At 41.1% G+C, this 21,006-nt stretch overlaps 1 protein-coding gene across 1 annotated transcript in view; it reads right to left on the minus strand.

Moving 5' to 3' along the window:
• Positions 1-784: 784 nt before the first annotated feature.
• Positions 785-21,006, minus strand: part of atf6 (activating transcription factor 6) — a 53,741-nt gene continuing 33,519 nt past the window's right edge. The window contains exons 14-16 of the mRNA XM_041270932.1: positions 20,676-20,787; positions 13,498-13,579; positions 785-1,465 (exon numbers count right to left, since the gene is read on the minus strand). Coding sequence (XP_041126866.1) covers positions 1,260-1,465; positions 13,498-13,579; positions 20,676-20,787 — 400 coding nt within the window. The 3' untranslated portion in view covers positions 785-1,259. The remainder of the gene's footprint in view (positions 1,466-13,497; positions 13,580-20,675; positions 20,788-21,006) is intronic.

Consider the following 21,006-nt stretch of genomic DNA (forward strand, 5'->3'; position numbering starts at 1 on the left):
TTTCTCATTTTAAAGTGCTTTTGGTTGTAATTTTCAGAAAGCAGATATTTATACTTTGTATCTTATATAAAATGTAGTCGGACATTACGATATTTTACATAAACATTTGTAATACAATACTATGTATACATTTTTTTTTTTTTTGCCAGATATTTAACTTGTGTAAAAATATAACTGCTAAAACATTCAAGAAAAAAAGTTTTACCACCAGAATGTATGACTCGTTATGAATCTATTCATGCATTCACAATGCTCAGTGCAAAATGGAAATATATACAAAACACAACAAATACAAGAAAACACAGCAATAATAAAACTGCATAATTTGTTTTTCACAGGCAGATTAAGCCTTATACAAAACTCACAGGCACAACCACATTTCAAATTAAGTTACTCTCTCTGTTTGTATTCAGGGTTTTAGTACTTGCAAGTGTAGACACTGAAACACAAAACTGACTGCTGTCGCTACAATTTCTTCAGCTATATTTAAAAGGATACTCACAATGCATGGACTTGTGACATTCAATAACAGTTTTCAGGTTTTATTCATCCATCACAGTTAATTAAAGGGCTTGTCTTGTAAATACTCTTGTCTCTTTTTTTATGTCCTTGTTTTCCAGAGACAGCACACTGCCCACTTCCAAGGTCCTTTCAGTCTTTATACATCACTTAGACACGTTGCCAACATCCAGTCAGGTGCCCTGCTTGCAATCTGGTTTTGAGTTTTTCTTTTTTGGAATAGTGGGTTAAAAGATGTGCTAGATGGAACATGGCCTCAAAAAAGGAGAAGGAACTATTCCACAAAAACAGGTAATAGACAGAAAAAAATGGAACGGAATAGTTACTGTAGAGAACAGGACGTGTTTGAGATTGTGAAGACAAAGGGATAAGGAGATGAAGAAATTAATCACACAGGTGAGCATGTTGGGTTGTTGCCCTTTCATGTATTTTTCTACTGTTTAGTATATTAGGGGTGAAACCCTGTTATATAAATTACTGCAGCAACAGAAACTAAAATAAAAGAAACAAAGAGGGGAGACCACAGGGAACTGTCAAGAGAAGGCACTTCAGAAGCTTAACAGAAGGGCATTAAAAATTACACACTGACACCAATAATAATGCCAACAATGATCAATGAACTGCAATAAAAACAGCAAAGCTGGCAAGCACAAATAAATATATCAACTCAGACAAACTGATGAAGAAGGAAACAATATCTAAGTCTACTAAATTGTTGACAGCATGCCTGTTTCTAGTTCTTATTTCATAGATTCAGCAATAACTCCAACTGGAGTGGCCTGGTTGCTGGCTGAGGTCGAGTGGTAGAAGGAGTTGGTGCGATTGTCCCGTGGATCCCGCAGGATTGGTGGGATAGAGGAGGTCTTGATGTGGAGAATCTTGGTATCCATGACCTCACAGTCTATCTGCATCATGACTTCATAGTCCTCGTTCTTTATTAGACTTTCTGCAAAAAGCAACAAAAAAAAGCAATTATACTTTACTGTCTTTCTTAGATATTTATTCAAAGAAAAATCAGTAGGCTTTGGTAGAAGTATAGTCATATCACTGAGTCAAAATGTTTACTGAGCACAGAAATACTAAAAAGCTACGTCTTTATGCAGTCTGATTCAACTTTTCTTTTTCTAAAATGTCTCCTTACTAACTGCTTTTCAGCAACACCGATTAACTGATGTTTATCCATCAATTAACAGGAAGCATATATCCTTTGCCGTCATGATGTTAATTCTAATGGTACTCGGTCTTTACTTCAATACATTTTTTTCTTCCCCTTTTTCTCTCATTAATTCTGCTCTACAGATAACAAACATTTTCGTATGTTTAAAAAAAACACACAACACAAAACAAAGACAAAAAAATAAAATAAAATAAAACCATGCTGTCGGTGTGCAGTGCCACTGGAGTTTTCTTTTAAATCTACTATGGTTTCAGAGTTAATCTTTCTTTGTGACTTCTTTGTTCACTAATCCGGATGCACATAATATAAACCATATGGACATTACGCATGTGATATACATTACAAAGTTTACTGCCTCTCCAACAGAGTTAGCACTCAGTGAGTGAGTTCCTTAAGGCTACAGTGTATTCTAATATTTTTCAAACACGTGCTGAATCCATTAAACCTCAAACTTGACTCTAGTGTACAGAGCCAAATAAACATTTGGTTCAGAAGAGGGATAAAAATAACAATTTCTTCAATCATCAAAAATATGGTGGTGGATATTTCTGCTGCTATTTGTTAATTCCTACAGTGCAAGTAATGTCTGGGGCATCTAAAATAATCTACAGCATACTGTAGTTGAAAACAGTCCTGGAGCAAAGAAGTTGTGAATACATTATTATTATTATTATTATTATTATTATTATTATTATTATTATTATTATATTGTCATCAGGTTAAATTATTTTCTCAAAGTGCATAACCAATTAAAAAAAAAAAAAATTCTAAACTTAATCATGCAAACTGTACAAGAATGTCTGTATATATAAATGGGACATGTCATAAATATGTTTTACAGCTAAATTGTCAAATTCTAGACCTGTGCACGACAGGACAAACAGATCAGAACTGAATTAAAAGACTTAACTAAACAGCAGGCTTGACAAACTTATACTGCACATGGTATTTATGTGCAGGGTGTCACCCAAGCATGTGGAAAGAGATATGAAGTTACATTACTGCAGCCGAGCCTGGTTCTTTTAACGCCAACCATGGCAATTATCAGAAAATATCACCAGTGTGCAGGTAACATGCTTTCAACTAATTTAATATTTACCAGGGTGGGATTAACAATAAATTAATGTATACTCACGCAAAAATGGTACAGTTATAATAGGCATTTAAAAAAAAAAATCCTTGTTTAAATATATAATTGGAACTGGCTGTGTTAAGGCATGGTAATATTGATCAGATGCCACCATCTTTTTATTAGAGCTCACTCAGTGCCTGTGGCAGAGCAAAGTTCTGCCCTTTTAAATTGGCAGGGATGGGGTTAACTTCCCCTGCCTGCCTGGGTTTATTATGTTCAGGTGGCTGGGGTTGATTAGTTGATTAGGTTGATTAACGATCAATCAGCGCCCAGCCACCTGATATAAAAGGAGGCCTCAGCTTCTCATTTGGGAGAAGGGAGCTGAGGAAGCAGGTTGGTGTTTGTTTTGTGGTTTTTTGAATTTTCTAAATCCAGTGAAGGCATTGCCCAGCCTGGAAACTTTATTTTTGTGAGTTTTATTTTTGCTTTATTTGTGTTTGAGTATCTGTTATTTTGCCCTTGTGCACTTTATTTTTGTTTATTTATAATAAAACAGTTATTTTTTTGAACTGCAGTCTGTCTCTGGGCCTCTATCCACTCGCCAGCCTGCCACATTTGGTGTCAGAAGTGGGATAGCGCCACCTAGAGGCTCAGAGCAGTATTTTTTTTTTGTTTTTGTGGAATTTTTGGGATAATTTTTTTTTTTTTTTTTTTTTTTTTTTTTTGAAAAAAAAAAAAAAAAAAAAAATGGGAAAGAAGAGCAGACAGCGGCAAAGGCAGGAAAAGCAGCTGAAGAAATGTAAGCTGCTGCAGCCACCGCTGGAGGACCCGGCCAGCCTCTTCCCCTGGTGTTCCTGGTGCGGGAAGGAAGACCATCGTTGGCGATCCTGCCCAGACGTGCCACCGGCAAACTGGTGTGGCCGGTGTGAGGAGGACGGCCACAACTGGGCAGGATGCCCCTACAACCAGGCCCAGGAAGAGGTGCCTTGTTCACCCCGGGCATCAGGGGCCACCCCACTACCTCCAGCACCACCACCTTCACCACCGTCCCAGGAGATCTGGGACTGGTTGATGCACCCTGAGGCAGACCTCGTCCACGATCTCCCCATAGTTATCAACACACTGTGGCGTCGAGATGGGGAGAGGTGGGAACAGTGGGAGGAACAACACCACCCAATATCCTTCCCAGAGGTTGCTCTCATGGTGGTTAATTACCTGGCGGTAGACATGGGAGATCCACCGGTCACTCCAATAAAGAGAGGTGAGCCGCCTTCCCGAGAGCCAGAGAGGGGTGAGCCGCCTTCCCGGGAGCCAGAGAGGGGTGAGGAGCTGCCGTCGCTCCCAGAGCCAGAGAGGGGTGAGGAGCCTCCGTCGTCCCCAGAGCCAGAGAGGGGTGAGGAGCTGCCGTCGCTCCCAGAGCCAGAGAGGGGTGAGGAGCTGCCGTCGCTCCCAGAGCCAGAGAGGGGTGAGGAGCTGCCGTCGCTCCCAGAGCCAGAGAGGGGTGAGGAGCTGCCGTCGCTCCCAGAGCCAGAGAGGGGTGAGGAGCAGCCGTCGCTCCCAGAGCCAGAGAGGGGTGAGGAGCTGCCGTCGTTCCCAGAGCCAGAGAGGGGTGAGGAGCTGCCGTCGTTCCCAGAGCCAGAGAGGGGTGAGGAGCTGCCGTCGCTCCCAGAGCCAGAGAGGGGGAGGAGCTGCCGTCGCTCCCAGAGCCAGAGAGGGGTGAGGAGCTGCCGTCGCTCCCAGAGCCAGAGAGGGGTGAGGAGCTGCCGTCGCTCCCAGAGCCAGAGAGGGGTGAGGAGCTGCCGTCGCTCCCAGAGCCAGAGAGGGAGGAGGATCTGCTGTCGCTCCCAGAGCCAGAGAGGGAGGAGGATCTGCTGTCGCTCCCAGAGCCAGAGAGGGAGGAGGATCTGCTGTCGCTCCCAGAGCCAGAGAGGGAGGAGGATCTGCTGTCGCTCCCAGAGCCAGAGAGGGAGGAGGATCTGCTGTCGCTCCCAGAGCCAGAGAGGGAGGAGGATCTGCCGTCGCTCCCAGAGCCAGAGAGGGAGGAGGATCTGCCGTCGCTCCCAGAGCCAGAGAGGGAGGAGGATCTGCCGTCGCTCCCAGAGCCAGAGAGGGGAGGAGGATCTGCCGTCGCTCCCAGAGAGAGAGAGAGGAGGAGGATCTGCCGTCGCTCCCAGAGCCAGAGAGGGAGGAGGATCTGCCGTCGCTCCCAGAGCCAGAGAGGGAGGAGGATCTGCCGTCGCTCCCAGAGCCAGAGAGGGAGGAGGATCTGCCGTCGCTCCCAGAGCCAGAGAGGGAGGAGGAGCCTGCCGTCGCTCCCAGAGCCAGAGAGGGAGTGAGGAGCCGCCGTCGCTCCCAGAGCCAGAGAGGGGTGAGGAGCCTCCGTCGCTCCCAGAGCCAGAGAGGGAGGAGGATCTGCCGTCGCTCCCAGAGCCAGAGAGGGAGGAGCCGCCGCCGCCCCCAGAGCCAGACCCGGGAGCCGGGCCGCCGCCGCCGCCTCCGCCACCAGAGGGAGCCGGGCCGCCGCCGCCGCCTCCGCCACCAGAGGGAGCCGGGCCGCCGCCTCCGCCACCAGAGGGAGCCGGGCCGCCGCCGCCGCCTCCGCCACCAGAGGGAGCCGGGCCGCCGCCGCCGCCTCCGCCACCAGAGGGAGCCGGGCCGCCGCCGCCGCCTCCCGCCACCAGAGGGAGCCGGGCCGCCGCCGCCGCCTCCGCCACCAGAGGGAGCCGGGCCGCCGCCGCCGCCTCCGCCACCAGAGGGAGCCGGGCCGCCGCCGCCGCCTCCGCCACCAGAGGGAGCCGGGCCGCCGTCGCCGCCTCCGCCACCAGAGGGAGCCGGGCCGCCGCCTCCGCCACCAGAGGGAGCCGGTCCGCCGTCGCCGCCTCCGCCACCAGAGGGAGCCGGTCCGCCGTCGCCGCCTCCGCCACCAGAGGGAGCCGGGCCGCCGTCGCCGCCTCCGCCACCAGAGGGAGCCGGTCCGCCGTCGCCGCCTCCGCCACCAGAGGGAGCCGGGCCGCCGTCGCCGCCTCCGCCACCAGAGGGAGCCGGTCCGCCGTCGCCGCCTCCGCCACCAGAGGGAGCCGGGCCGCCGTCGCCGCCTCCGCCACCAGAGGGAGCCGGGCCGCCGTCGCCGCCTCCGCCACCAGAGGGAGCCGGGCCGCCGTCGCCGCCTCCGCCACCAGAGGGAGCCGGGCCGCCGTCGCCATGCTACCTTGGACATTCGGGGCCCCCTCAACCAAAGAAGGCTTGGGGGCTCCGACATCAACCCCGCCCACCACCACCCACCATAACAGCCCACCCAAGGGACATAATTGGACTCTTGGGGGGGGGGGGGGGGGGGGGGGGGAGTTGGCCGATTGCGGCCGGTGTACGTTGTACATGGGGGGAGGTGTGTGGCAGAGCAAAGCTCTGCCCTTTTAAATTGGCAGGGATGGGGTTAACTTCCCCTGCCTGCCTGGGTTTATTATGTTCAGGTGGCTGGGGTTGATTAGTTGATTAGGTTGATTAACGATCAATCAGCGCCCAGCCACCTGATATAAAAGGAGGCCTCAGCTTCTCATTTGGGAGAAGGGAGCTGAGGAAGCAGGTTGGTGTTTGTTTTGTGGTTTTTTGAATTTTCTAAATCCAGTGAAGGCATTGCCCAGCCTGGAAACTTTATTTTTGTGAGTTTTATTTTTGCTTTATTTGTGTTTGAGTATCTGTTATTTTGCCCTTGTGCACTTTATTTTTGTTTATTTATAATAAAACAGTTATTTTTTTGAACTGCAGTCTGTCTCTGGGCCTCTATCCACTCGCCAGCCTGCCACAGTGCCCCAAATACCAAATTAAATAAAAGCATTGGTTGAAATAGCACTTTTTATAGTAAAATGGGGATATTATCACAGAAACCTCTTCCAACAAAGAACTCCTTTGTTCATAGTAATTATTCATGTTTGGGGTTTTCTTAAAATTGTTGCTAATGTTGGATAGCTGCCAGCCCTTCAGTAAAAAACACCAGATTCACAATTAAACACTTGATCAGCACAAACAATTCAAAACAGAGATTCCGGTAGACACTGCTGAAACATTAATATTGTAACCTTCTCTGTTTGTATGACTCAGGGAGCTAGGATAACTTAGACCACACTGATTACTTTTTAACTTACACAGCACACCCTATATGAATTGACCATAATTAGGTCTGTATTTTTTCCATGTGGTAAAAATGACTTATTTCACATTCTAAAAAAGAGGTACTTCAAGATATTTCATGATTAAATGTAATATTTATTAAAAAGAAAAGATAGCATTTTCACATTCAAAATGTATCACTTTATCTAATTATTATACAACAAATATTTGTAAATGCTGAAATGCCTGAAAAACAGTAAATGCTAAATTATAGAATATTTCATTTTTATATGTCCACCTTTTAAATACATTCTGTTTTCCACATCAGTGAATTATCAAACAAAATTAAAACATGAATAAATGTAAAAACAGGCATGTGCAATGTAACAGGTAGTGTGTCAATAAATAAATACAGCAAATGTTTCATTTAAGTGATAAATATGTTTAGTTACACTATTATTTTAGAAATGGGAATTCACATGGAACTACATATTGCACTGCAATCTGTAAATTTCACAGAAATTGTGAAATCTGCAATAAACCATGAAAAAAAACACAGCCTTAAATCTGAATTCATCTTCTTTCCCCTATTGATCATATTAACCCCTGCTAGCACAAGAATGCAGTATGCCCCATGTACGTGACTACAAGAGGGATAAACAGACACTGAAGACAAATCCATCACATTTTAAAAACAGAAAAACAATATACATGAAGACTTTTAAAATTGTTTTTATTGTTTTCAACACCAATGCAATTCCATTGCAATGGAAATAGAAAACACAATGTTGTTGTGTGGACAGGACCACCAATATGGTTAAAACGTGAACTAAAACAATAGTGGAAAGACCTGCAGTCATTGTCTTTAACCACCTGTCACTGCTACCTGCTATCTCTGCTCTGCATGAGGACAATTAAACGCTCGCTGCTCAGCACACGCTGCTGAGTTCCTTGCTGGGTCAAAGATAACACAGTATTAGAAAGGCAATGGCACATTCCAACTCTCTCAAAGTTACATAATCAAAAATATAAACAGCATTTCAGACAATATCCGCCTAGATTCTTATTGGCTAGTAATAAATACAGTGACCTTATTGCTCACATCAGCAAAACACTGATCGCTCTACAAATGGCAACATTCATAATGTTGTTTTGTCAATAGAACTGTTACATGAAGAGTTTAAACAGAAACTAAACAGTTCTAATTGTAAAATAAATAACAGGTCCATCTAATGAAGTATAAGTTGTAAGTTGGCTCCCGAGTGGCGCATCCAGTAAAGGCGCTCCGCGTGGAGTGCAGGATGTGCTCTATAGTCAACGTCGACAGTTTGAGTCCAGGCTATTCCTTTGCAGACAGAGGACGAGAGCTACGTCGGCCAGAGTGTCCTCGGCTCACAGCGCACCAGTGACCCCTGTAGTCTGTCCAGGCACCTGCAGACTTGCCTGTAAGCTGCGTTGTCCTCCGACACTGCAGCTCTGGGTAGCTGCATGGTGAATCTGCTGTGTGTAAAGAAGCGGGCAGCAGATGGCACACGCTTTGGAGGACAACAAGTGTTTGTCCTCGCCCCTCCCAAGTCAGCGCAGGGGTGAAAGCGGTGGACTGAGCTTAAAAATAATTGGACATTACTAAATTGGGGAGAAAAACAATAAAAATAATTGGCGACCACTAAATTAAAAAAAAAAAATAATAATTTAAAAAAATAGTGTAAGTACAAATTAACATTAGCTAAATTAAAATTAGCTAACTTTTCTACAATGTACATGTTCCCCCAAACTTTTTTTATATTCATGTCATTACCATACCATAACACTATAACCAAGAAATGTTTTACAGTAAGTCTTAACACAAGGAGAGGCATTTTTTAATTTTTGACATATTAGTACAGACCTTACGAGAACCATAAAACCACGGCTGGTCCAAATTTGCTTCATACTAAAAACACACTTCAAATTAACAAGAAACATATACACGGGTACTCTCACAAGGATTTGTACTAACAGAAGTGAGAAACATCTGCTACCGAGTTTGTTTTATGAAGGAGTATGATGTATGAAGTTTCTTTTAAAAAGTATGCCTATATTGTTTATGCCATAATTTCTCACATTTGCTCAAGTAAGTAAGCAACACAAACTTAACAGCTGGCTATCTACAGTGGTACCAAGTTCGATGCTAAGCAGTCTGGCCTGGTCAGTACTCAACCAGCACCTCAGCGCTGAACTAGGGCTTGCTGGAAATGTGGATATCCTGCCCACATTATGGACTTTACCAGTAGACAACAACTCAAATCTTTGAATTGCCAGACGATTGCACCTGCACTCCAGCCTTAACTACTCGCAATTCCTTTGAACATTTTAAAATGGGACCAATCACAATTTAAAAGCCCTGCCATTGGACAGTACAGTAAACAGAAACGATTGCATGCCACAGATCACTGCTGTTCTTTTGGTTTAGACTTATTTTCTGGCAGAAGTAAACTCCCAAGAGATGTCCAGTGAGAGTGGGAAAAGTTGGGGGGTCAGAAGATACATTTTTTTTAGCTGTAATATGTTAAGATATTATTGCTCGTTTCCACAGTAACTGTGCCGTGTCAGCAGTGTGATTGGTTGTTTCTGAATCATGGGAATGATTCCTAATCAAACAAATGCTATGAATGTTCCAGTATAATTTCCAATTATAATAACTGTTTTAAAACAACACACACACATACATATTAGAATGGCAAAAGGACAATAAAAACAGATGTGCATTACAGTGGAAAAACCTTAAATTACAGTACTGCTTGCTACATGGTCCTCTTTCACATCAACTGCACCAAATCATTCCAGATGGAGTCTAATTTAAATGTTTTTAAAAGAAGACTAAAAATGTAAATTCAAGACCCTTACAGCTTAACTGTTGCTGCACCAAGACATCTTGGGTAGGGTTTTGACAGAATATGAATCTTTCCAGCGATGTATCAAAATTTTTTGTACATTCATAAAGTAATATTGGGGGGTGTGTCTGATTATACAATAGCTCACTGGATGTTTCCTCAGTAGTTTAAATAATGCACACACTGCCTAAATATTTGTGAGATATCTCTCTCTCTCTCGATATATATATATATATATATATATATATATATATATATATATATATATATATATATATATAAAATCTACCACACACACACAGGTAGTGGACAAAAAAAGGGAAACACCTGGGTAAATGAGGGACACCAAGTATACTCAAAGCAAGGGCTTCCACACAGGTGTGGCTCATGCGTTAATTAAGCAAATAACATTCCAGCATGCTTAGGGTCATGTATAAAAATGCTGGACAGGCCTGGTTGCCTATAATTATGCCTAGAGGAGACATCAGTGACTTTGAAATAGGGGTGATTGTTGGGGCACATTTGGCAGGAGCTTCAGTGACCAAGAGAGCTCAACTTGCTGATGATTCACGAGGAAGGTGATGTCAGCATGGAACTCCGAGAGAAAGACATCATCAGTAAAGGGCAACAGTGGGCTGAAGTGCATACTCCAGGATTGTGATATCTGTGCATTAATTCAAAGTGCAAGGAAAAGCAGGCGAGCAACTGCAGAACAATTGACTGGGACACGAGAAGCCAGTTTCATCAAAAACAGTCTGCTGAGAATTCCACAGATTGGGATACCATAGTCGGGTTGCAGTGCACAAACCGCTCATCACACCTGGCAATGCACGTTTGCGAGTCCAGTGGTGCAAAGAGCAAAGGCAATGGACTACCAGGCAGTGGAGAAATGTGATATGGTCAGATGAATCATCCTTCACCATGTTCTCAAAAACTGTGCAGTGGAACAGTGCACATGTGGTGCCAACCTAAAGAACTCTACAGCCCTGAGTGCTTGGTTCCAACAGTGAAGGGTTCTGGTGGTTCCGTAATGTTTTGGCATGCATTTTCCTGACATGGTTTGGGTGCACTCATTCATGCTCATTGCTACTTAATGGTACTGACTGATCATCTTCACCCCATGTTGCAGGATTTCTTTCCTGGGGGGTGGGGGGGGGGTTGTCTTCCAGGATGATAACGCAGAACATGTGTGGTCGTCCAATGGTTTGATGAGCATGACACTGATGTTATCCATATGTCATGGCATTCTCAGTCACAGGATCTGAACCCAGTTGAGCATTTATGAGATATTCTGGAATGACGCCTGAGACAGCGTTTTCCACCTTCATCAACCAGGCGTGAATTGACTGACTTTCTCATGGAAGACTGGTGCTGCATCCCTCCTGCAGAATTCCAGAGGCTGCTAGACTACGCCAAGGAGCATACAGGCTGTTCTAGCCGCAAGTGGTGGCCCAGTGCCCTATTAAGTGACTTTACATTGGTGTTTCCAAAATTACACACACACACACACACACACACACACACACACACACACACACACACATTCACTTTGTTTTAATCGTCAGTAGCACATATACAAACTGAAATCTGAACCTAGAAGTGTAATAGTAAAAAAAGAGAAATTATTTTAATAGTCTCAATGCACACACAATTGGAGATATTTCCTCATCAAGTAAGTGGATAGCTACAGAGCCACTGTTTCTCCACTTTGGTTCATGAGATTAGCCTGGGAGGAATTCTAGCTCGTTCTTCCTGAAAACACTGATTCAGTCAAGATGTGTCAAATGGATTAGGCTGCTGTTGGTTTATTCACACACAGCTCATCTTGCTGGTGCTTTGTGGTTTTCAGATCTGGATATTAAATTCAAGCCATCCTTCTCCTTCCAACAAGCAGTCCTGTGATTCTTTCTCATTACCATTTATCTCTAGAACAGCACAAAATAACTACATTTCACAATGCCCTATTCTTTTTCAAGGGGAAACTGAAGTTGAGGTTAAACATTTAATACTGAGTATAACAATTCAGCATATAGCAGTTTATGGTCTTTGGAAACACAAATAAAACAAACAAACAAAAAAAACATTTAGCTGAACTTTTTTTTGTGAATTCAGCAAAGTGAAGTTGTGCATAGTTGAGGCTCTAGCCACAGGAATACAAACCATTGGGTTTAAGGCCCCATTTCTTACTAAAATCATTTACATTTTGCTAGGTTAACCTCAGCAGTGATCCAGGCTGATTAGTTTGTTTCATCTTCTGGCTTTGACCAGCAAAAATGTGGTCAAATGCCAACAGCTGTAATTTGTTTGTATACATCCTGCTAGTGTTAAATAAAATTGTTGAGACCAAAATCAACATGATCTGCCAAGACATACAGGCTGGCAGAGGTGGAGAAAAATGATGGGCTGATCTTTAGTTAAATGTGTTTAAATTAATGACATCTCCTATTTTTAAATCACAGTAGGGCTTTACTATTGACTGAGACATTTGCCTTTTTGACACAAGGTCATTTTTTGGGGGGGAAAGTATGCAGCTACTGTAAAGCTGCTATAAAAGATCAATGAAAAACTAAACCCTGGGTTTTCTCATTACACACTGAAAACTAAATATTTTTGCTTTTTTTAACAAGAATATGTAGTCATGTATTTTTACTGGAAAAAGGAAAGGTACTGTATATGGTTCAGTTCATTTTTAAATCAGATCAGGAAAGCCATGCTGTTGGTGAGCCACTGGGCAGATAAAATTATAATTTCTTCAAAAATGAAGTACATTTATTAATATAATCCTATTTTCAGAATTATATACCAAATTAAAACACATTATTGCAAAAAAACTGCACTGTCCTGAACTCTCCTGCCAAACCCAGACAATTTGCAAAAATAACAAATACTTTGTTAAATATTTAGCCCTATGGCCTGGGAAAGTAACAGCTTTAACACATAATAGCTACTCTTTCAAAACCTCTTTGCATCTCCTGCTGCCTGCAGGGAGTAGGTTTGGAACTCAACTCGCTGTGCTGTCTAGTCTAGCTCCCTGCACATTTTCCCCATGGGGGACAAACCTTGGTTCGATGTTTTTTGTTTCCTCAGCTTTGACTTCAGCCTGCATTCAGTGCAATGGAGCTTCAAATGTGGTATCAGACCTATTTTACAGACCAGTAAGAGCCAAGATAACTGGAAAGGGTGCAGTTTCAACCTCTCTCAAGCTTAATTTCACTTTTACAGTTTATAAATAGAACAAACGGAGACCAAATCCAAATGTCTAAACTAAATAAAAGCATTTTAAAATAATAATAATAATAATAATAATAATAATAATAATAATAATAATAAAAGAACAGTACAGGTAACTTCTGACTAAACCACTTGAATTGCAATCTGCAGCTCATTCCTTTATTTCTCAACTGGAATTCTTGTATTTGCTATTCTTCAGTCGAATTCATTTCAGATGTTTTTTTGTTTTAAATGGCTTTGTTACTGGAACTATGCTGTCTGCCAACAGACAATCCCTGTACATTAAGCATGTTCTCCTTGGATAAACCCTGAGGAAATGCCTCAGCTGAATCAGGGTGTGGGACCTAGACCAAATCCAAGAGAGCCATTTTCACTGGACCCAAGATGACTTCAGCCACATTTAGTTTCACAATTCACAAGAACGAGAAAAAATAAACTCCCTCGACACTGACTATGATGGACTATAACACTTCCCTGATCCTGGAACATAACTGCAAAAGTTCTAAAATGATACTTGCCATTCACGTTAGCTGGCAGAACTAGGGACATCTTCGGTCTTCTTCCCTTGTTATGGCTAGTAGCAGGCAAAAGGAGATGATCCTAAGAAAGAGACATTCAACAGTTATAAACAAATGATGATATGTAATGGTGCAGCCGTTTGCAAGTCCCAATAAACATATCTGTGCATCCTTTACAGTTGAAAACAAAATATAGCTAGAGTCTACCTAGAAACAGCTAATAAAAGGGCTTTGAATAGATGTTGCTTAAACAAAGGAACTTTTTCTTTGTTACATATTATTGTACAATAAACTAATTCAGATGCTGTGGGGGTGTCTTGCACTTAATACCAACAAACTGAGTAATTACAGCATCTGTTCGTTACTTTGACTTTCCCTCTGTGTCTCGAGACAAGGGTTCAGTGCCAAACTAAACAGAAAATCAGGAGTGCTGACATCACCGTCTCGGTCTGAATCATTAGGAAATCGTTCAGGGTTACTGTGGGAAGGCTTGCCTATCTTTCTGCCTTTTATTTTAATATATTCGTCCAGTCAAAACGAAGGGATATAAAAAGCCACACACACATACATTTGTAACCGACGAAGAACCCCTAACATGATGTGTTTCTAGAGGATGACATTTCTACAAATGTTAAGGCTATTTGTTACAATCAGTTATTTACTTTTTTAGAGAAAATGAGTAGACATATACTGTAGGTCCAAATCTGATCAAATACCTAAAACGAATACATAATTCTAAAAAATTTTTTTGGTATTGTTTTAATTATAAAACATATATATATATATATATATATCTATATATATATATATATTAATATATATATATATATATATATTTCTTTGAATTTTTTATCTATAGAAGCGCTATGTTCCTGTAAAAAAAATAGTAGGAATTATTGTCAGCATTTCCAGTTCATTGTAACTATTGCTGGAGTTTGCCACAGTCTTTTACTGTTCTAAAGCCCGTAAATTGGCCTTCACTCCCAGTTCCTGATAGGCAGCAAGCTGTGTTAGTCTCTCAGCGTACAGTAAGAGAACTTAACCTATCACTGAGGGCAGTGATTCAAGCAATGCAGATATGTGGTTCTAGTCTTTGGATGCATAAATTCAATAACACCGATATTGAAGTCACCGTATCAAATATTCATGACATAAATACAAAAATAAACTTGAATAAAAATAAGTATATAGGAGATAGAAACACACACATATACATACTGGTCGATCCTAAGGACACCATTTTACATAGCTGGATTTATGTAGAATATTACGATACAAGTAGGAACATATAGCAACACAGGACTGTCTCATTTTTATTTTGTGTCCAGTATACTTTTTCCATTTTTCCCTTTGAACAAATTTATATCCTGTGACAGAAGGTACAGATTACATTTCCAGAATCAACCCACATGTTAACAGCTATATGAACATGTGTGCAATCATTTAGCAAACTTGAGTAGCAGAAGTCTGTAGCTTGTGATGCAAGTAGCAAAGCCATGTTTGCTTTTCTACATTTTAAATGTTCTACCGTTTAATGAATGGGGTGACTTTTTGTTTTTGGATATGCCCAGCTACTTTGAAATATTTAATAAAATGATAGAAATAAATATTTACTGGAGTGTCAAAGGATTTCTGACTGGTCCCACCCCCACCCTATACTGATGTGCTACCATATTTTTTGGAACATACACATCTTTGTGTTTTAAATTTTAGACTTTGGGCCACTTGTAAACCAATTTTTATTGCAAAAAGGTCCAAGGAAATAAACTGCATGGATTGCCAAAAACAACTATTAGGAAAAGCACTTAAATATAGTAGTGGTTTGGTATACATCCAGATAGAGTAGATTTACTATTAGCACTGCAGTGTACCATGATGGATTCTAGGGTATGCGCTGCGAAAATGGGACTCCCAAGACAAAACCACGGCAGTACTTTTGGTTCAATATCTTTCAAAACAGGAGTACTGGTGAAAAAGGGGTTTTGGCAAGCTCATACCTTTCCTTTTGTGTATGTGGCCAAGGACAGTGAATTTAACAATGTGAATTTCGGATGTATTTGAATAAATGTGAATTTACAATGCCAGGCTTTTCTACTGGTGTCGTCATGCAGTCTGGCTTCTAACAGAAGAATACAGGTAGGATTGCTTTTTAGAAATGAACCAAAGATTGCATTCAAAAGTAACAACCTTTTCATTTTAAACACAAACTGATCTGTCCAGTAGAAAAGTTACAAGTTACTGCTTTTCATCCTTGCTTATCATGTTGCTGTTTTAATAATACAACAGGTTGCAACTGTGTCTGACCAAGTCAGCTCTTCTGGACAGATGGACGATTTAATTTTTTTCTCATTTGGCTTCTGTAAAAATCCAGTAGCTGGACAGATGCATTATATAAAATACAATGGGTGGAGCTGCAGTGTCTTCTGTTTTTAAAGAGCAAATGCTGGTTTGGTGTTCCAGCTAATATTTCTATATCTCTCACCCTGCACTCCAATATCTTCTAAAATCACACCATGGAAGGACTAAGAGCTGTTTCAATTTTTGTTGTTCATGAGAACACCCAAATCGTGCTGAACAATAAAGGAATAAAAAAAGAGAAAGAGCTTTCAAAATTATACCAGCAATGTCAAAGCTCAAATTCAGAATACAGCTTGTGCAGAAATACTACTGGATCCAATTCAATCCTTCAAAAGAACATATGTTCCAAACTAGCTGACTGTAGCAAAAGCCTGAGATGAACATGTGATCTGCCAGTCCTTTCCAACGTGACCTCTTCGACAGAACCATCTCAGCTGTGTTTTAATGGATTCGGGCTGCTTGGCTATATAACATTAAATTTAGTGCTGCTCCAGTTAACCTTGCTGTCTTCCTTTGACTCTATCAATAGCAATAACACTAGACACATTCTTTAATGGAATCTTGTAAAAATATTTACAGCTCAAACTTTGTGTTTAACTTCATCACAGTTTTGTACTTCCTTGGTGCAGTATTTAAATTTTTTTTTTTTTTTTTTTTAAGTACTTGCTTGAGCCAGGGACCAAAGAAGCCACGTGATTACAAACTTATTTTTCACCTTTGTGTCAACAACCGGTGAAATACTAGATAACACCAGATAAAGCTCTTCATATAACACATCTCTTGCTTCCATTCATGCTGCTGTACAGGACACTCCCTGGTGAATATTTGTGAATGGTAGTATAGGAAGGCTGCTCCTTTTTAGAACCCCATCTTTCCTGACAGTTGAGCTGTAGACAATTATTTTTCACGTAAACTCTAACTCAAGAGAAACACTAAAGCTAACATTACTTAACACAGACCTAAATAATGAACCATAATCCATTTTTCTTTTCTGTGTCCAAACAAAGATAATACCTGGAATGCAGAAGACACAGCTATAATGCAATAGTATATGCCTCAGGAAATAGAGCAGAAACTTAAAAATAATCCATCAGAACAACGTATTTTCTTTTTTTAAAATGTATCCTGCTTATTTAACAAGGGAGGATGGGAAACAAAGAATATTACAATACTGTAAACACAAGGAAAGCAGGCAAATGGCTTTACTCTTCCAAGCTGAAGGTAAAAAAAGAAGGAAAATATATTGCTTAAGCTGCAAGGAGACAATGCCCTGATGAATTAAAAAAAAAAAAAAAAAAAAAAGTGCAAATGGAGGACACAGATATTCCATTCCATTCCACTTGAATACCAGGGTCTCTGGGCCCAGTTGGAAATTGCAAAGGTCTTTAAGGTTTTGTCTTGATTATTATGAAAACTGAACAGCATGAATGAAATTCTGTCCAATCCATACCATGCTTCAAAAAGCATAACCTTCCTTTTGGACCTCAGAGTAAGCGAGTCTACTTTTCAAAGGCTCAGTTATGCCCTGCTCCAGCCTACATTCTCCTGGATATACATTTTCCTGCCGAGTCAATCTGCCGTTTCGCTCAGAAGGACCTGCCAATGAACAGGAGACAATGAAACCTGATGCTGTTCCGCTCGTTGCCTCAGCCACATGGACTCGGAATCTAGGCTGTTCCTCCGGCTATATTGCGTGCCAATATAGGCAGCTTCTTAACACTTGTCTGTCCTCCCCAAAAACAGGACAATCATAACACCCTGACTGAAAGCTTTCGATTCTAAATTGGGAGTTCTTATCTGTGCTGAAACCAATGACAATGACACTGCCTGATAAGACAGGAAGATCCTTCTAAACTGCCCATTGTTATAAGCGCTATTATTTTGGGGTAAGTCCAGTGTTGGGATTGATTCTGTTAATTTCAACCAATGTAATGAGCTCCTAAAGCTCAAAAAACTGGGAGACACTCGAGATAGAGCACCAGCAACAGACAAAGTAAACAGGAACTTCATGTGCAAGCCAACATCAACCCAGGGAGACTTGGACACTGCCAGCATGTTACAAAACAAGTTTTTGTGGAGCCATTTATCAATACATAGCGTGTATACAATCTGAAGGAACAAAAGGATGAATAGGTTCTTTCAGTATAATGACATTTTTGTGCTGTACAGTAATCTTTTCAAGAGATGTAAAAGTACGACTAACTTTGACTTCTTACAATGTTGCTCTTGCTTAGTCAGCTGTACAGGGTTTTTTTTTTTGCATGCAGGTTTAATTAGTATATACACAGAGGCGTGCCGGACACTAGACTTAGTAGAGATCATTCTGAATGAATAAACAATATCTGTTACAATAACAACGGAGGCTGGGTGGTCCAGTAGTTAAAGAAAAGGGGGCTTGTAACCAAGAGATCCCCGGTTCAAATCCTGGCTCACTCACTGACTCACTGAGTGACCCTGAGCAAGTCACTTAACCTCCTCGTGCTCTGTCTTTTGGGTGAGAGGTTGTTGTAAGTGACTCTAGCTGATACAAAGTTCACACACCCTAGTCTCTGTAAGTCGCCTTTGATAAAGGTGTCCACTAAATAAACAATAGTAACAATACTGTTTCAAAAGTTAGTTTAACATTAAAAGAGTAACTACAGTATTTAAATATATTCAGCTAACGGGACACAAACTTTAGTAACTGGTTTAATTCCAAGTATAAAAAACTGTTTTGTAAAATAGCTGTGAAAAACAAAGTGAAAATATTTGTTTGCAATCTGGGACGAAAGTCCAGCCTGTCATGCTGCATTAAGATGTTCACCTGCATATCTGGGTGCGGACATTGCATCCAAATTAATCAATCAAGCTTCTGATGGATGAGTTCCATTCTTAAAAAGCTGTGTTGCTAGAAAGAACATACCAGAAAAAAAACTGGCACATTTCAATGTTAAATCTGTCGATAAATCCAAAGTAAGCAGGCTCGCTGTAGTCGACTGGGTCATGTGTATATAAAAAAGAAACAGATAAAATAGGAAGGGATCATGATACAAATAACCACTAAAGGGATAAAAATGTTTCTAGAAATCGTAGGTGAAGTCATTTTTGTTCCTTAAAACAATATGTAAGATTGGACAGGGAATCAAAAAAATGATTCCAAGACTAATGAAGTATAATGAAAGAATCTAACCCTGACAAACAATACATGGCAAACGCAGAGTCAATGTTTAAAGTTAGAGAAGTTCTAGGTTCAATCTAGTTTTATTGTAAATCAAGAATCTGGATCTTTAAATCAGAGAAATATGACCCGTTCACATACATTCGCTCCATAAAATTACTGCTACCCCAACTTTACTGGGCAAAACTTTAACCTGGGTGTATGCATTTATTCAAGCAGGTAGACAGGTGGACAAGTGAAATGGTGCTATGTAGTCATAATGACACTGTTAAACAGATTTTCAGACCAAAAAAATGACCTAAATCCTGTACCGTAAAACAGTCAAAGGAACAGTTGTTAGTGGGCATGGGTAAATTGACTTCTCTTGATAAACCGCAGTTTGTTTGTTTTTTTTTTTTGTTATTTGTTTTTTTTATTCATCACATACTTCTAAGACATTCCTACAGATACCATACCAAAGAAACAAAGCCAATAGCAAAGCACATGGTCATGAATAAGTAACGGACATGATGTGGTCTTCTGTCAGCACCCCTCTTTAGGGTGATAAATAAGTGGTCTTCTGGGCCATAAAAACAGTAAACATTGTTGCACTTATTCTTGTGGACACTGTGTCAACAGCCACACTGATGCACATGCATGAGTGGCCGTCTGTTGAGCTGTAATGAATTAAAGAACACTGGCATGACAATTTGCTGCTAGTCTCAACAAACTCTGGATTTCAAGATCTTGATCACACGTCATCGTGGAGCAGGACTGTTTGTCAGGTTCAGAGAAAGCATAGTGTAAAGGATTGCCTTTGAAGAACACAGTTTCTAATTGTATCTGTATTATAATGACAGCAAATAAAGCACTACTTTGTTGTTCCGATTAGTTTATGGAACTATGTTATAAAGCTTCCCAAATAAAATGTCATATTCTAAAGACAGATAACACTGTGCAGAAGCTCTGTTAACTCTGAACCGGAAATCCTTTTAACTCCAATAAACTTGATATTCTTCACCCAGTTCTCCTTTCTTGGAATAGATAGTGCTGGATATAAAAAATAACATTCAGAAGGAATTTATAAACTGTGTATTTAAAAAGTAGGAAGAAAAACAAGCTGAAAGCAAAAAATAAATAAATTGCGGGAGAAAAAAATGATTAAAAAAGTATTTAAAAAAAAACAAATTTAGACATGCAAGCTGAAATGCATGCAGCAATAACAGTAGACTTCCACAAACAGCTGCTGCTTTTGTTAAAAAAAATGATAACAAAGAAGGATCTTTCTGCTCAGTGTTGAAAGGTCAGAATCTTGAAAGGGCTGTACCACAACAACTAAAGGAGCGTGGCTTTGCAGAAACAGCTGTACGTTTTCCTATGCTATTATGATGATGTTGCTATGAAAACTTTAATAACACTCAACCTATTCCCTGCCTCATTCTGACCATGCTTGTGTTGCTAGGAGCTGCAGAAAGAATACTAAGGGGATTTCAAGTCTGCTGAAGACGTTATTAACAAAATACCAAAGTGCTGACATACACAGAGCCTAATCCTGTGTCTCAACTCCTTTTCAGAAAATGTCAAACGCTCCATTCCATTTTTACTTCTTGCATCCAACTGTTAGAAATGGTTTGACAACATAACAACAAAATGCATCAGACATGTACGCTGAACTGGAACTCACCCTCCGAAATGAAACGACATAAAAGGTGTCCCCTCTTCTATGAATCTCATCAAAGAAATCCTGGTAACTGCGGTGTGCGGCATAATATACCTGTAATTCACTCCCTGAGTTCCTGAAAAAAAAAAAAAAAATGCAGGTGATCCTATTGCATTATTGTTGTGAAGTATATAGCTATTTACCATCACAACTTTCTTGTGCTTGGCATGGTTTGTTCCAGCTGCACATCATGCTTCAAAATTGCCAGACAGCTAGATGACGGAGAACAAGAAGAACAATTTGAAAATGCTTATAAAAGATTCAATCTTTTAACCTTTATTTATTTTCCTTGGTC

Source organism: Polyodon spathula, chromosome 14, assembly GCF_017654505.1.
Source record: "Polyodon spathula isolate WHYD16114869_AA chromosome 14, ASM1765450v1, whole genome shotgun sequence".
Lineage (NCBI taxonomy): Eukaryota > Metazoa > Chordata > Actinopteri > Acipenseriformes > Polyodontidae > Polyodon > Polyodon spathula.